Raw genomic sequence first — 16850 nt, 5'->3', positions numbered from 1 at the left:
ACAAAATCATGATCTGCCAACTGCAAAAGGCCACCCTACTGGGATCTGCACGCATCATCCGAAAATACATCACACAGTCCTAGACACTTGGGAAGTGTTCGACTTGTGATTTTGTCATACGAAATCCAGCATACCTATCTTGTTTGCTGTGTCATAATAAATAATAATAATAATAATAATAATAATAATAATAATAATAATAATAATTTTATTTTTATATCCTGCAACCATCTTCCCGTAGGGACTCGGGGCGACTAACATGGGGCCAAGCCCAAATAATCACAATAAAACGAACAAATAATATACAATCAGAACAAATCAGAACAGATCTATATCCATCCATCCATCTATACTGACATTCAGGAGCAATCTTTAGAATTCTGCGGTTTACATCCAGACACGATTGCTTCCACATGGACAATAATATGTTGCGTGTTCTAAAGTCTGCAAACCAAACAATCTCTTTACAATGGATCAACCACAAATATAGCCTACCCACAAGCATTGTGCAATCACATATACAGTAGAGTCTCACTTATCCAAGCTAAATGGGCCGGCAGAAGCTTGGATAAGCGAATATCTTGGATAAAAAGGAGGGATTAAGGAAACTCCTATTAAACATCAAATTAGATTATGATTTTAAAAATTAAGCACCAAAACATGTTATACAACAAATTTGACAGAAAAAGTAGTTCAATATGCAGTAATGTTATGTTGTAACGACTGTATTTACGAATTTAGCACCAAAATATCGTGATATATTGAAAACATTGACTACAAAAATGGCTTGGATAATCCAGAGGCTTGGATAAGCGAGACTCTACTGTATTTGAAACTTGCTCTTCCTCTATCCTTTATTTCCCATTTAACCAGACTGGGCCACAGCAATGCGTGGCCGGGTACAGCTAGTGCTATATAACCCTGAGAGTTGTAGTTTGGAGTACGCTTTGATAGTGATGGGTTTAACTCCCGTGAAGCAACAATATCCAATATTCCACAGCTCTGAGCCATAGCAGGGCTGCTGAAGGCTCCAACGCTGCTGGTGGGTATGCATTTCCACATGTAGACACAGAACGGACCACATACAACAAGATCAATTTAAACCAAAAAGTAGATTTGTCCCCAATACTGACAACATTATGATCAAGGCATTTGAAAAGGTAGTCACAAGAGACATTGAAAGACTATCTAGATCAAATAATAGACGACACCCAAACATGTCTAAATCTGAATTAGACATCTTAAATAGATTATCTACGATGCCTGAACTTATTTGGAAGCCCGCTGATAAAGGTGGAGCCATAGTACTACTAAATGTATCTGACTATATCACAGAGGTCAATAAACATTTGTCAGATCACTCCTACTATAAACCAATACCATCTGACCCCACCAATAAAATCAAATCCTTGATAAAAACTGTGTGTGCGGAGGGATTAGCTTTGAACTATATTACTATGCAGACGTTTAACTTTCTACAAAACCCATATCCCAGAATCCCTGTCTTCTATATCTTACCTAAAATACATAAAGGTATTATACCCCCTCCAGGTAGACCTATTGTATCAGGCACATCTTCAATTTTAGAACCATTGGTGAAGTATTTGGATTTTTTTCTTCAGCCTTTTGTCTCCAAAACTCAAGCCTACATCAAAGACACCACTCACTTCATTAATATTATTGAATCTTTACACATTCCGAAACACTCTACTCTCATGACCCTGGACATTGTGTCCTTATATACCAATATCCCTTTAAATGAGGCTAGGACTATCGTAAAAGATCTTTTTGATTCTAGAACATTACAAACACCACCCACACATTTCCTTATGGATCTACTCGATATAGTTTTGGAAAATAATTATTTTAGATTTGATGCGCAGTTTTATTTGCAGACATGGGGAATAGCCATGGGAAGTGCAATGGCCCCCTCGTTAGCCAATCTGTTTGTTGCACAGCTAGAAATCGATTACATTTATAATCAAGAAAGGAATCCCTGTTTAAAAGATATGATTTATTACGGGAGATATATAGATGATATATTCACGATTTTTTCTAGTTACCAGACAGCTGAACAATTTAGTTCCTGGATCAACACCATTCACCCTAACATTAAATTTTCCAAAACCATCAAGTCAACAGACATAAATTTTTTAGATGTTTCTATACACCAAGATGAGAGAGGCCTGTATGTAACTAATTACTCTAAACCTACTGACAAAAATTCTATTTTGCATTTCAATAGCTACCATCATTATTCACTTAAAGCCAATTTGCCTTACTCTCAATTTCTCAGAATCAAGAGGAACAATAGCAAGCCAGATCATTATCTCTCAGCAGCCCATTCTCTCAACAGTAAACTTAAAGCTAGAGGCTATCCAGCTAAAATACTACAACAGGCCTTTCAGAAGTCTCTACAAATTAATAGAAGTACATTATTGACATACAAACCCAAACGACAACAGAACAGGATAATTTGTCCACTAACACTTACTACACAAACCCCACATATCCGCAAGATCATTAATAAACATTGGCACCTCATACGGGAGATCCCAGGATGCAAAGATATACCTATCATAGCCCACAAACAATCTAAAAATTTAAAAGACATTCTTATTCATTCTGACTTCAAAAAATCCAAGGTAGAATCCACAAGTATTACAACAGGGAGTTTCAAGTGCGGTCATTGTGATGTATGTTGCCTCACATTTGACATTAAGCAGTTTTTCCATCCATCATTACACATCAAAATCAATTTGAAAGATTTTATTACATGCTCAACAGAAAACGTAATCTATGTTATTCAGTGTCCTTGTGACTTGCTGTACATTGGGATGACCACTAGACCACTGAGAATCAGAATTCAAGAACATCGTTCAAAAATTAGAAGAGAAAGTCTAGATTCCACTTTATACACACATTTTCATGACAAATCTCACCCATATAATAGCTTTAAATTTTTTGCTCTAGAGAAGTTACATACTACTGCTTACACAGACATTAGAACTGGTCTCCTCAGAAGAGAAACTTTTTGGATTCACAAACTCAGAACAACCACACCTCATGGTTTAAACGATAGACTAGACCTCAGCTGTTATCTGTAATCTTATATTTAAACACTTAGAAAACTATGTATGACTGCTCGCGTCATAGAAACCACATTTCAGCAAACTGACACTGCGAATCTGTAAGTAGATAGTAACTACTATGCCTGGGTATGGAAAAACCTTTGTTTTGTAACTCTTAATATAGCATGCTTTGATATGTCTATTTTCACTTGGTCTATATAAATTACAAATTATATCTTATATCTTATAAAGAGCATAATACTAGACCATTTCCTTTATTTCTTAAAGATATACTGAAGCAGAGCAATACAAATAGAGCAGAGCCAACAATATACCAATTGAAAACTATTTGCTGCTTATCCATTGCCGCTTACCAGAAGAAGGACAACCGAAACTGGAGTAAGCCAGTAGTAAACGGACTATTGCAATCTACAGCCAGCTACTTAGAAACAGCATTGTGTTCTCCTAGCTGGGGCTCTTGTTGACAACTACTCAGAATCAACATTCATGCAGAGTTTGTTCCCCAGACTTGGGAGCTTACTCTTGAGAAACTGAACTGACTTCCAATAGACTGTAATTTCAATAGATATGCTATACATTTGATGTCAGCAACACAGGATCTCAAAGAATCAAAAGGACTTTTGGTCAAGCTTTTCAATACCTGTGAAATTATTTTGCAAAGATTGAATGTGTTTATATTATTATTTTTGTTGCCAAATTCAATTGAAGTTTAAATAGTGGAGACTATTACAGTCTGGAAGATACCACTGTGGATTATAACAGTTGACTGTATATATCATTTTCATTATTGTTGTTAACTCTCAGATAATATTGTATGTATATGGTGCTCTGAATTACATAGTGCAACTCATGTTTTGAAACTTTATAGCTTTCGCTTATCCTTTTTACATAGAATATAGCTCTATACTCAGAGACCTGACTATTTCTGTGGCCTTTGCAGGATGCTCTAATATACATATCTCTTTTTATGTTTTGAATCTTTTCATGTTTTGAACCTTTATAGTGGTTGTTTATTTCTACGATATTATGTATTTCCACATGTCACTCAGCTACAGGCGAAATGCGGAAGTTTGATTGGAACGTCACGAAGACTGACCCCCTCGGGCCTCGATTTCCCCAGTGCGCACGCGCAATACGCTGAAGAGACGGCCCAAGTTCAAACGAGGGACGCCGCAGTGGAGAGAGCGCATGCTCCAGTCTGCCTCCTTCAGTCAAGGAGACAGCACTAACGCGCATGCGTTGTCTGGGAGCCTTCCTTGGCGCAGGCGTAGTGGTGTCGCCGGCTGAAGCGGGCGGATTCTGAGGCTGGAGGCGGAGGAAGAGGACGACGACGAAGGGAGCCCGCCGCCTCATGTATCAGCGGAGCCGGGCGGTGGCCGGGCGCCTCGGGCCCTGCTGCCCATGGAGGTGGGAAGGAAGAGGCGGCGGCGAGAGGCTACGGCAAGGCCAGGGCGACACGGCGCGGTGCTGCCACCGAGCGCGGCCGCAGGTGAGAGAGAGAGGGCGAAGGGGAGAAACCGCTGAGGGGCAGCAGGAGGGGCGGGGCCTAGCGCGAAGGGGCGGAGCCAGCCTCGCTGGGGGCGGGGCCAGACTGCCAGATCCCCTTTTGATCAGACACGTGTATACTATTAACGTGGGAATGATACATTTGAACAAGTATGCGAGGCACGGGAGTGGGCTGTACTAATATTAATATAGTATAATATTAATACTAGTTTGTGTACCAGGCATAATTGTATATAATGCATAAGGTTGTGAGTGAACTACAGCTGACAGCATGCCAGGTTAACCCCAAGAAACTCCATCAGTGCTTGAAGTTTGTTATGTTGGGCAAGTTTGCTCTGGATCCATCATGGATAGGGTTCAGTGTGCTCTCTGGCTGTAGAGTAAACTACAATTCCCACTATGGCGAGTCAGTCCTCTCAAACCCCTCCAGTAGGTTGAGTTAGTCATGGTGGGGATTCTGTGTGCCAGGTTTGGTCCAGGTCCATCATTGGTGGAGGTCACAGTTTCCCTGGTTGTGTGTGAACTACAACTCCCAGAAAGGAAGGTCAGTTCCCCCCAAACCCCTCCAGTAATCCAATTTTGGCATATTTATTTTATTTATTTTATTTACAGTATTTATATTCCGCCCTTCACACCCTTAAGGGGACTCAGGGAAGATCACATTATGTACATATAGGGCAAACATTCAATGCCCATAAACACATCGAACCGAAACAACAGACAGACAGACGCAGAGGCAATCTAACAGTTTCCTGAGGGGATGTTCGATTCTGGCCACAGGGGGGAGCAGCTGCTTCATCATCCACTCTGATGGCACTTCCTCACTTCTTCATTCCAACATTGTAAATTAGTTAAACTTGCCTCCCCACTTTTTATAAGTGGTACCTTATTTCCTACTTGATAGATGCAACTATCTTTCGGGTTGCTAGGTCAGCAACGAGCAGGGGCTATTTTTTATTTATTTTTAATTGACGGGTGCTCACCTTGCCATGGGCTGGCCTCGAACTCATGGCCTCATGGTCAGAGTGATTTATTGCAGCAGCTGTTTACCAGCCTGCGCCACATCCCGGCCCCCCTATCATATCAGATATGTGTGCCAAATTTGGTTCAGATCCATCGGTGTTTGGGTTCACAGTGCTCTTTGGATGTAGGTGAACAATCAATCCCAGTAACTACAACTCCCCCAAATCAAGGTGATTTTCCCCAAAGATCTCCATTACTTTTTGCTGGTAATGGGGGCTCTGTGCGCCAAGTTTTTCCAATTCCATTGTTGGTGGAGTTTAGAGTGCTCATTGATTGCAGGTGAACAATAAATCCCAGTACCTACAATTCCAAAATGTCCAGGACAATTTCCCTCAAAACCCACCAGTATTCAAATTTGGACATATCAGGTATGCATGCCAGTTTTGGTCCAGATCCATCATTGGTTGGGTTCATAGTGTGCTCTGGATATAGGTGAACTACAGCTCCTATAATCATTCCAAAGACCTCCGGTATTTTTTCTTGGTCATGGGGGTTCTGTGTACCAAATTAGTTCCAGGTCCATTGTTGGTGGAGTTCAGAGTGCTCTTAGATTGCAGGTGAACTATACATCCCAATACCTACAACTCCTATAAATCAGGGTGAATTCTCCCCAAACCTCTTTAGTATGATCAGTTGCTGATCAATAATAATAATAATAATAATAATAATAATAATAATATAATAATAACTTTATTTGTATTCCTCCCTATCTCCCCAAGGTGGACTCAATTCCTCTGTTTGCTGTGTGCCATAGAAAAGAGTAGGAAAGGGTTATGGGAGAGGCGGTGGGCGGGGTTGTGCAAATTCTACACCAATGGAGAGAGTCAGGAACCCTGGGATGTCTGTGGTGGAGAAAAAACAGAAAACCTGGGAGGAAATTGTCCCCTTATGAAAGCCTTCACTTGGATGGCAGGCAGTATGGTGTTTGTGGAGGACATTGGCAGGGCTCTTGGACATGTTCTCAGTGCTCGCTATAACCTGCAATGTCATTGGAGGGAGGGCTATTGGTGTCTCCTGAGCTATGGGAGATATAGCTATTTGTGGAAGTGGGATCTTGTCTGTGTAAGTGGACACCCCAGCGACACACATACGGACATATTTTCACTTTTATTATGTGTATAGATTAATAGTTTGGAAACTTGGTTTTGCTCTGTGCTTAGAATCATAGACTTTGAAGAGACCCCCCAAGGGCCATCCAGCCTGACCCAGTCTACCAGGCAGGGAAAGCGACACCTCATAAAGATGTCTCACAGCTGTCTTTGCACAGATTTGTATGTATTTAATTATTTTCATCCATAATCTATTTATGCCCTGAAATTTAGACCTTCATAAGGGTAGGGAGCAGAATTAGATTAGCTGCAGAATTTGCTCTTGTTGTGTGCCTTCACATTGTTTCTGACCTATGGTGACCCCAAGGCAAACCTATCACAGCTTTTCCTTGGCAAGAGGGTTTGGCATTATATTTTTTAAAGGCTGAGAGAGGCCCCTTTTGCATTGTCATATAATTGAGATTGTCAAAGTAGATAATCCACATTATCTGCTTTGAACTGGATTATATGAGTGTACACTGTCAAATTATCCAGTTCAAAACAGATAATCTGGAATTTATATGGCAGTGTAGAAGGGACAAAGGTATGACTTGCCTAAGATCACCCAGTAGATTTCCATAGCTGAGAGGAGATTCAAATCCTGTTTTCCAGAGTTCAGTCCAGCCCTCAAACCACCCCACCCCTCTTTTAATTGCAAAATTAGGAAATAATAATACAAAGAGAGCTGCTGCATGTGAATTTGAGAACTTAAGACCCTTTCACCCTGCAGTTATAGGCACTTAGCTAATACTTTAACCACCATAACCCTATCCTAAATAATCCAGGGATTTGTAGTTTGATAACGTTCTTGGAGCTCCTGGTAGAAAAATCTTAATTGTTCATGAAACTACAAATGTCAGAATTTCACAGGATGTAGCTGTGGCAGTAGGAAAGCATTGCAATTGAGTCATATGAAAGGCCCCTCTTTGACAACAGGAAATTCTTTCTCATTAGTCAATTTTTATTCAATTATCTCCATGCCTTTTCAAGAATGGCACTGCATCTATGAGAACTATATATTTGGGTTCTGCCCCAAATTTTGTTGCCAGATGTCTGTTTTGCATCGACTGTGTGCTGCAGGCTAAGAAAGCTGCCAATGGCTTACTTTCCTTTCATAAGCTCTGATGCTAACTAATAGGGCACTGGGGTATGCACAATATATGCAACAGCTGTTCCTTCACTAAATACCAATCTAGTCTCAGGGATAGAAACAAGACCATACTCCACATGGGGAATGAGAGATATATTAATTTCCCTGTGTCTAGATCCATTAATTTGGAAATGATTAATAACCCATTTAAAAAAGCTTTAGTCGGTCTGCACATTTGCGGTTTTGATGTTTGCAGATTTGATTATTTGTTGATTTGATTAAAATGTTCTCTCTAGAAATCTCCAGATTCTTTGGTGTGACTCTGATCAACTTCCTTCAGTCATGTTGGAAGGGGTAGAGATTTCAAGAGAGAATGCCTCATTAGGAATCTCTAGGTCAGAGTTTCTCAACCCAGGAGTTGGGACCCTGGGTGGGTGGGTCACCAAAGACCATCAGAAAACTCATATTTCTCTTTGATTGTAGGTTAACTATAAATCCCAGCAACTACAACTCCCAAATGACAAAATCAATCTCCCCAACCCCACCAGTATTCAAATTTCAGTGTATCGGGTATTTGTGCCAAATTTGGTCCAGATCCATCATTGTTTGGGTTCACAGTGCTCTCTGGATGTAGGTGAACTACAACCCCCCTAAATCAAGGTAAATTTACCCTAAAGATCTCCATTATTTTTTGCTGGTCACAGGGGCTCTGTGTGCCAAGTTTGGTCCAATTCTATCGTTGGTGGAGTTCAGAGTGCTCATTGATTGCAGGTGAACAATAAATCCCAGTACCTACAACTCCAAATGTCCAGTCCAATTCCCCTCAAAACCAACCAGTATTCAAATTTGGGCATATCGGGTATGCGTGCCAGTTTTGGTCCAGTGAATGAAAATACATCCTGTATATGAGATATTGACATTAGGATTCATAGCAGTAGCAAAATTACAATTATGAAGTAGCAACAAAAATAATTTTATGGTTGGGGGTCACCACATCATGAGGAACTGTATTAAGGGATCACGGCATTAGGAAGGTTGAGAACACTGCTCTAGGTCCTCCAATGCAGATCTCTAGCCAGCTTCTATGAGAAAATCATGTTGGAAGACGTAGAAATTCCTAGAAAGCTGTTCTCCACATTTACAGTAGTTTACAGCCATTGGTTGATGAGCAATGTTTTAATCAAGTTTTAAGTTATTGTTTAATATGCTTACATTTTTTAATTATTTTAAAATTATGTTTCATTTTATCTTCTGTTTTTGGCACTTTGTGCTGTGTGTAAGCCACTCCGAGTCCCTTTGTGGAGATGGTGGCGGGATACAAGAATAGAGTTATATTGTTTTTCTCTCAGGTAAAAGAATAGCAATTTCTTTATTTGCAGTTTTTCACTTTCATCTCTAATCCTAACAGATGTGAAGAACAGACTGTAGTGATGGAATAATTTCTTGGATTTGGGTTTTGAGGTGGAATATAGGATCTAAACCAATTAGATTTCCTGGTTTTGGCCTCAGTCTTACAGTCTCTCAGTATAGCATAAATGTCTACATTCAGACCAATGCTATACCGAAGCATATACTCTTTCTGTAAGTTACTGATAACTCTAGGTTCTCCAACGTAGTTCTATGGCTAACTCCCAACAAATGTGATCTGTAGTGAAACTTGAAATCCTGCTCCAACTAAAGAGAGAATTATTTCACTGGTATATATTACACAGGTCAAATAACTTTTTCTCCTTTAAGGATAAGCTGGGTATCTGTACAGGCTGACTCTCCCCTTTCTCTGAAGTGCCAAGGGTAGGTTCAGCTCTGCTTGGGAATCTTGGATTCACTGTCCTCAAATGTCACCTTTGTTCCTTTCTAGGAGCTGGATGCCTCTTGGGATAAACTACCTCTAGGGCTTGTTCCTCCCAGCTCTGTACGGCCTGCATTTCCCTCCCTGTCCATCAAGAAGAAACCATCAAAATCTCCCAGCATCTTTCCAGTTTTATCCATGCCATCCAGTAACAACTTTGCCATTGTCAGCTGTCCTGAAGTCAAGACCGGCCTTGGCCCACCAACGCACAGTGTGGAAACCCGAAGCCTTTCCCGTCCCCCTTTGCTGTCCCCTCCTGAAGGCCTGGGGGATGCCATCACCCTGGTGAACGGAAGGCAGGAGGATGACATTGTGGTGAAAGACAGTGAAGGGCTAGATGGTGCCTCTATGGACTCTCTGCACAACCTTTTTCACGGATGGCAATACCGGTCCCCCTACCAGGCCCCTGAGGTTGCGCTGGGTCCCCTTGCACCCTTCAGAGCCACTACCGGAGCCCCCTCCCCAGTCAGTTCTCCAGACAGGGATGACCCCGGAATGGAGGAGCATCTTGCAGTCATGCACCAGAAATTGCGGAATGAGGTAAGTGAGTAGATCTTGTGATCTTGGACCTTAGTAATTTTCTTCTGTCAAAGGTTAGGGCTAGGAAGCTTCCTGGAGGCAGGCTTGTTTGTTCTGATGCGGGATGTGAGATGGTGTTTCAAAAGGTTTCTAAAGGAGTGAAGTGTTAGGGAGCAGATTGTGCAGCGTATGTGTGGGATTTAGGATTTTAACGAGGAAAGGAACACCAAGGAGTTAGAATCTAAAAGTAACTTTATTACAGAAATTCCCATTACAGATAGGAAAGCTTAATGGGAGAGGTATTCTAAGCTAGCCTGCACCTCTGGAAGGCTAGAGAGAATCATACAAAAGAGAGGGAGGAGAAGAAGTGGAGAAAACCCCGAGAATAGCAGTCTTAAGTCACAAAGGAGACCAGTAAAATTTGCACAAAGAAGGGGAATGCTTTTTCAAGTCACCTTAACTTTCTGACCCCGTCTACTGCTTCCCATCACTATGAGGCGCTCTTCTTGTGCCGAGTATTGTTGCCTTTTTCAACATAAAAATCTCCATGTTCTGAATGTGTTTTATATGGTCTGTCTCTCAACTTCTCTGAAGCGCAGATAATTTCCAGAGGAATCAATCTTTTTCAGCCTCATCTCTTCCATGTATTACTTGCACAAACATGTCTGACTCTTCTGCGTCAAACAGATAAATTGTAGTGCAACTCTTAAGTAACATGGCTATTAGATGCAGAATAAATACAGTTTGACACCATTTTAACTGCCATAGCTCAATATTGTGGAATCATGGGAACTGGATTTTGGGGGGGGGGGGGGGGGACCAGCATTCTTTGGCAGAGAAGGCTTTGTAAAACCTCAACTCCCAGGATTCCATAGCACTGAGTTATGACAGTTAAAGTGGTGTTAACTGCATTAATTCAACAGTGTAGCCACAGCCAATGATAGCATTTGGGGAAAGAGTATAGGTTAAAGATAGAACACCTACTTTATCCTAGCTTCAGCCCTTAGCATCTCCAGTTAAAAGGATCAGATAATAATTGGATGGTAGAAATCTCTGACTGAGACCCCAAAGAGTTGCTACCAAACCTCATACAGGACTTGTGGGATATGTACTCCAGTTTGGCATGAGGCCACAGCTTCCTGTATACATTCCACTAAAAGCTGAAGACTGAGTTTATGCTCCCTTGTTTGGAGAAATTACTTCAAAGATTCCTTTTTCTTTTTTTTGTTTTTTGGTGGTGTGGAAGATCCAAAAGGCTGGAATCCCCCCCCCCCCCCAAAAAGAGAGAGAGCTGGAGGAATGACCTAAAACCCATTGAATGAATTATGTTTGTGCATTTGAAGTTCCCTTTTACAGCCTCACAAGAAGCCACTTCTTATAATGCTGTTTAGCACTTTATCTTACTCTTAATCTATTGTTTGCTATGTATAAAGCTCTGCAATTTCAGTCTTACTCTTTTGTTTACTATGTAAAACAACTCTGTAGTTGGATTAGTAAATTGTATGCTTGGTCTGTACAAAGTTATCACAGGGTTCATACAAAATCAGTGGGAAAACTAATGTTGGAATCGACACAGGGATTTTTGCGAAGTGCGAACCTTTGAAGAGAATAATGTAAGATAAAGATAAAAAGCAGGCGTTGGAGTTTTGCTATGTCTTTGCACTATCAGAGCAGGTGGGGATGGTTGAAGCTAGGCAAATGCTAGCAAATGATGTGGAGAATGTAGAAAGACACCTCTCTTTATTTTCCATGGCTGTTTGTCTGTATAGCTATACCAACAATTGGCTTGTTCCTTTGACTTGAAACTACTGGAAAAGACCTTGTACAATGTTGAAATGAGTATAATGTTACCTTCTTGTTTAGAATATAATTTTGACTCTTTGAATTTCTTGCTTTAACCATTGGCACCTTGATCACACAGAGAAGCAATTATATTTGTCAGGAAGATCATGGGGTGTGCTCTGAATTGAGACAGTTCACGTCATTTGGAGTAACGGTTCCATTTTTCCCCCAAAGGGAAAGAGAACCTGTCAGAATTGAGGTATCACAAAAAGGAAGAGGTGATTGCAGAGTTATGTGTGTGTAAGGAGTTTCCTGCAGTGAGATTCTTCTTTCTTAGTCTAGAACTTAAGGCACAGCTAAATGTTGATGTTTTCAGAGTCAGACTACTCCTGCACAGCATCCTTGACAGAGTCACATCCCTGCACAAAATTTTGTACATGAATCTCCTGGGAGCCTAGCCTTATCCTGATTTAAGTGTTGATGGCCTCTATCTAAAACCAATTCAGAATACTAGATTCTGAAGCTTCACTTTCCATAGACAAAACTGAGAGTTTGAATTCCTTTCAGACTTACAGGGCAAAAGGCATCCACATTTCTTATAAAGGGAAGCTTTGTTCAGGAATTACACTCTGTTCATGGATTCATGTTTTCTCCCTATCCTTCCAGTTACCAGTCTTCTTCCTAAAGACACATGACTATGCAATCTATTCCAAGGATGTAGAGTTTATCAATGAAATACTACATCTGACAACACGGTAAGTTTTGGGAATTAGCAAAGGGGAGTACCTTGTGTTCTATGCTAGATTTTTGTGTACTTCTAGGGTTTCCTAAGAGTTTTTGATCTATGCTCCAATTCTGTGGAACTCATTGCCTCCATATGTTAGAGCAATGTCGGAGTTGCGACCTTTTGGAAAAGCACTCAAGACTTGGCTGTTTGGTTGTGCATTTAAGTAAATCAGATCTAATTTGCCAAATAGTCACTGTTGAATGTTTTTAGGTTGAATGTTTTTATATTGTGGAATGATATTTTAAATTGTAAGTCGCTCGGAGCACTCTGGTGGAGAGCGACTAATTAAGAAATAAAGTGAAGTGAAGTGAAGTTTGTTTGGTTTCTAAGGTTTTAGGGCATGCCTCCTCAAACTTCAGCTCTCCAGCTGTTTGGTCCTCCAAACCCCAGAAGCCCTAACTAGCTTGTTAAATAGCTGAAGGGCCACAATTTGAAAGGTGCTTTGGTTTTATGGAAACCCTTTGAATATTTAATAAGCCAGTTTGGCCTGAATCATGCTGCTAGTCCTGACTAGAGCAGAGCCACTAGTTAGCATTGTCTTAAACATTCAGCACTTGATTCAACTGGATTTATTATTATTATTATTATTATTATTATTATTATATTTATTATTATATTTATTATATTTATTTATACCCCGCCTTAGCTCTCCCAAAGGGGACTCAAGCAGCTAGACCTACTCTAATTGGGACTAGTAGTTGGATTTAGTCCTTTGTTATCTACTTAGTGATGTGCATGAAGGGTTGTGCTGCCCCTAACTATTGACTATCATGGGCAAGTATGGCATTCATCTACCCCTTGGGGTAAGAAAACCTCTTTACAGATTTAGAGTAAAATTCACACATAAAACCAAATTTGTTTTTCATCCACATATTGGCCTGATTTTGAAGCACAAAGAGCCACCTTCCAGGCGGATATGGGATGAAAATTGCCCACCCCCCCTCAGAGCTTCTGCACTAGCCTACCCTGATATATATAAAGCAAATTACTTCTTCCTAGTGGCTTGACATGGAAGGTGGCACATAAATATTTTGAGTAATAAATATTATTGGTTATCCTGACAAGTCCTAGACAGGACAAACCTCCTGTGGTTGGATGGGAGCAGAAGCTATCTTTTGAAAGAAGGGAGCTGAGGATATGATCTCCTACTTAAGATAGCATTATAAATGTGTGCATTGGAAGAGTGTGTGGGGAATTCATTGTGAGATTGTTACACAGTTGTGTAGAGTATGGTGTATGTATGTTTACATGTATATCTAAATACATTTTCGAAAAAGAAGAGTCTGCCATGTTGATGGTCCACATGAATTTTCCACCTCTAGCTAACAATTCATCATCTTTATGCCTCCATTGCCAGTGGCCGACCCATGTACCAAATGGCACTGACGTTCAGCCGCTTTGTGGCCTGGAACTATTTTGCTGATTTGCGCATGGATGTGCTCAATGTGACGCAGCACCCAGAGAACTGGAGCATCCAGGCCCGGTGGCGAATTACAGGACTGCCGTTCCATGTTCTTCTCCTCCGCTTTTACAAGAAGGACAAGTATGAACTTTACAGGTAAGGGCATCTCTCAGGAGTCTGTGTTTGTTCTTATTCTGAGCAGGCCCAGGCAAATGTGCTCACTGCTGGTGCCTCTCCACCCTCCAAAACACTGCTTCTTCAACTGTGGGCCCTGATTCCAAATGGGGTCCTCTTAGCTCAATGCTGGGGTCATGAAAAAATTAGCAGCAAATAAAAGGTTTCTGATTGCCACCTAGACATTTTCCTGAATCTGGTATCAACAACTTGAAGTGTTTACAGTGAACTCTACAGAAGATGCTTCAGTTGTACTTCACAAGTAAAGGTAAAGGTTTCCCCCTGACATTAAGTCTAGTCTTATCTGACTCTGTGGGATGGTGCTCATCTCCATTTCTAAGCCAAAGAGCCAGCGTTGTCCATAGACACCTCCAAAGTAATGTGACCAGCATGACTGCATGGAGCGTTGTTACCTTCCCACTGGAGCGGTACCTATTGATCTTCTCACATTTGCATGTTTTTGAACTGCTAGGTTGGCAGAAGTTGGGGCTAACAGCAGGATCTCACGCCACTCCCCGGATTCGAACTGCCAACCTTTCGGTCAGCAAGTTCAGCAGCTCAGCGGTTTAATCCGCTGTGCCACCGGGGCTCCATAAAAAGGGGGAATTCTTCATAGAAAGGAAAAATCACCCTGTTTAGCCAAGTTAGCAAATGCTGATTAGTTATCCATAAATGTTTGACTTTTCCACCTATTTTATGTACCCAGGGTTAAAAAAAAAATCTCAGGCAGAAGGAGTTGCGAGCGGAAAAGATTTAAGAAGCCCTGCTCTAGGAAGTGGTGCTTCTGTCTTACACTGAAATGGAACTATAATTGAGCTGGTTTTTGACTGCCACTCCTCCTTTATAGAAGAGTGCAAAGGTTTCCTCATTTTAGATTAGGCCAACCAACATTCTGTCAGAACAGTACTGTTTTTGGACTGGCTTTCCATGGCTAGGGTTATGCAGCCATATATAATTCTAACAAAATTATCGTTTTTTAGTTATTGAGTTGTGTGCCAATAGACATAGAATCATAGATTTGGATAAGACCACAAGGACAATCCAGTCCAACCCCGTTTTGTCACGCAGGAATATTCAAAACACTTTTGAATGATAGATCTCCAGCTTCTGCTTAAAAACTTCCAGGGGGGAGACTCCACCATCCTCTGAGGCAGCATTTTCCACTCTCAAATACCTCTTACCTTCAAGAAGTTAATCCTAATGTTTAAGTGGAGTCTCTTTTCCTGCAATTTTAATCTATTGCTCCATGACTCAAGTCTTTAAAATGAAGTAATATATTTAGCTTTTATATTGAGTAATTGCAGTCTTTTGAAGAAGTTACCAAAATTGTTGTCTGATGTGTTGTCTTCCAGAACCTACGATGCCTATTCCACATTCTTCCTCAATTCAGAAGGGTTAATTAAGTGTCACAGGGTAAGCAAGGTAAGTTTTGGTCTATGCATACTAGTTCAGGGGAGGTGGTAGCACTTCCTTTCCTGAAAAACCTGTCCCAAGTTTTATTTGGATTTTCCCAAAACTGCTTTTTTCACATCTACCAAGCTAACACTGGGCTTTATTTCCTTTCAGCTCATGCCGTCCCAGCCTCTGATGAACAAGCTGAAGAAGGTTGTCCTTGCGTCCTTATTGGGCCTCGGTCTCTCAGATCAGAGGCCATCGCTTCTGCTGTTTTTCTCAGCTTTGGCAGGCAAAGAGCCAGGGGCACCAGTTGGCTATAGAGAAAGCTGAAGCCCCTTGGTTGTCCTGTCCCCTTGCTCGTATCTTTCACAGCTAATCTGTCACATCGCTGGGTGTGACAAGGAGAATGCCACTAGCAGTCCGTTGTGCATCCATGTTGCCTTTGTACAAATAGTGTGGGCTTTGCCTCATGTTGCTGCTGTTAATCGCACCAGGAAGAGCTGTAAAGATGGTTGTAATTTAATCTGTATATAATAAAGAGAGGTTTATGTTGAATGTAGTCTTGAGTGAGCTCGCAGCCTTCTAACGAGATGAGTTGGATTGCAACCGCTTTAAGGAAGGTTAACTGCTGCTCAAGAGGAAAGGCCTCTGTCTTATAAAACCTTTCACCTCCCAGCAATAGACAGACAACATTTTGGCAGTCTTTCAGGACGTATTTAAAAAAGTATGCATGTCGAGAAGAGGGGAAATAATGGTTTCTGCTTTCTAAATTACAACTTTTGACTATCAAGGACACATATAGTAATATGAATTCTTAGTCACCGTTCAAAAAACTACCCATGAATACAACTTTCACCTCTTAGTGAAATGCATTCAAAGACTAAGAAACATCATTCCATCATCCCCAAGCAGCACAGTATCTAGTGAAAAGTTGCAGTCTGTAACTTTAGAAGCAGAGACTGAAGGAGCAGAATATAGTTGTGATATACCATGTTTTCTGTCAAACATTTAATATTGCTCCCCCCCCCCTCCACCCCATTTTGAAGAAAAATGAGCTACTTCCAATAATCCTAAAAATTCGCTAGCTAATTTCAGATAAACCAATTTTTGAATTAATTGTCTGCAACAGACTTCCCATTTTGC

General features: G+C 40.9%; 2 protein-coding genes across 3 annotated transcripts; both read left to right on the top strand.

Annotated features, from left to right (window-relative positions):
- Positions 1-220: 220 nt before the first annotated feature.
- LOC134292291 (uncharacterized) lies at positions 221-4234 on the top strand. 2 transcript variants are annotated; one of them, XM_062969579.1, is made up of 2 exons: positions 221-3190; positions 4142-4234. In XM_062969579.1, exon 1 carries the CDS (start codon positions 1140-1142, stop codon positions 3105-3107), a length of 1968 nt encoding a protein of 655 aa, XP_062825649.1. In that variant the 5' UTR covers positions 221-1139; the 3' UTR covers positions 3108-3190; positions 4142-4234. The 2 variants fall into 2 exon arrangements, with proteins under 2 accessions (XP_062825649.1, XP_062825650.1); XM_062969580.1 differs by lacking the exon at positions 4142-4234 and adding an exon at positions 3360-3952.
- Positions 4235-4303: 69 nt separating this feature from the next.
- c2h6orf136 (chromosome 2 C6orf136 homolog) lies at positions 4304-16262 on the top strand. The gene is made up of 6 exons (XM_003217924.4): positions 4304-4581; positions 9658-10188; positions 12616-12704; positions 14094-14294; positions 15665-15734; positions 15879-16262. Exons 1-6 carry the CDS (start codon positions 4444-4446, stop codon positions 16035-16037), a joined length of 1188 nt encoding a protein of 395 aa, XP_003217972.3. The 5' UTR covers positions 4304-4443; the 3' UTR covers positions 16038-16262.
- Positions 16263-16850: the final 588 nt, after the last annotated feature.

This window comes from Anolis carolinensis, chromosome 2, assembly GCF_035594765.1.
Source record: "Anolis carolinensis isolate JA03-04 chromosome 2, rAnoCar3.1.pri, whole genome shotgun sequence".
NCBI classification, from domain to species: domain Eukaryota; kingdom Metazoa; phylum Chordata; class Lepidosauria; order Squamata; family Dactyloidae; genus Anolis; species Anolis carolinensis.
Note: the sequence above shows the minus strand (reverse complement) of the source record. Positions and strands in the feature narration are given on the sequence as shown.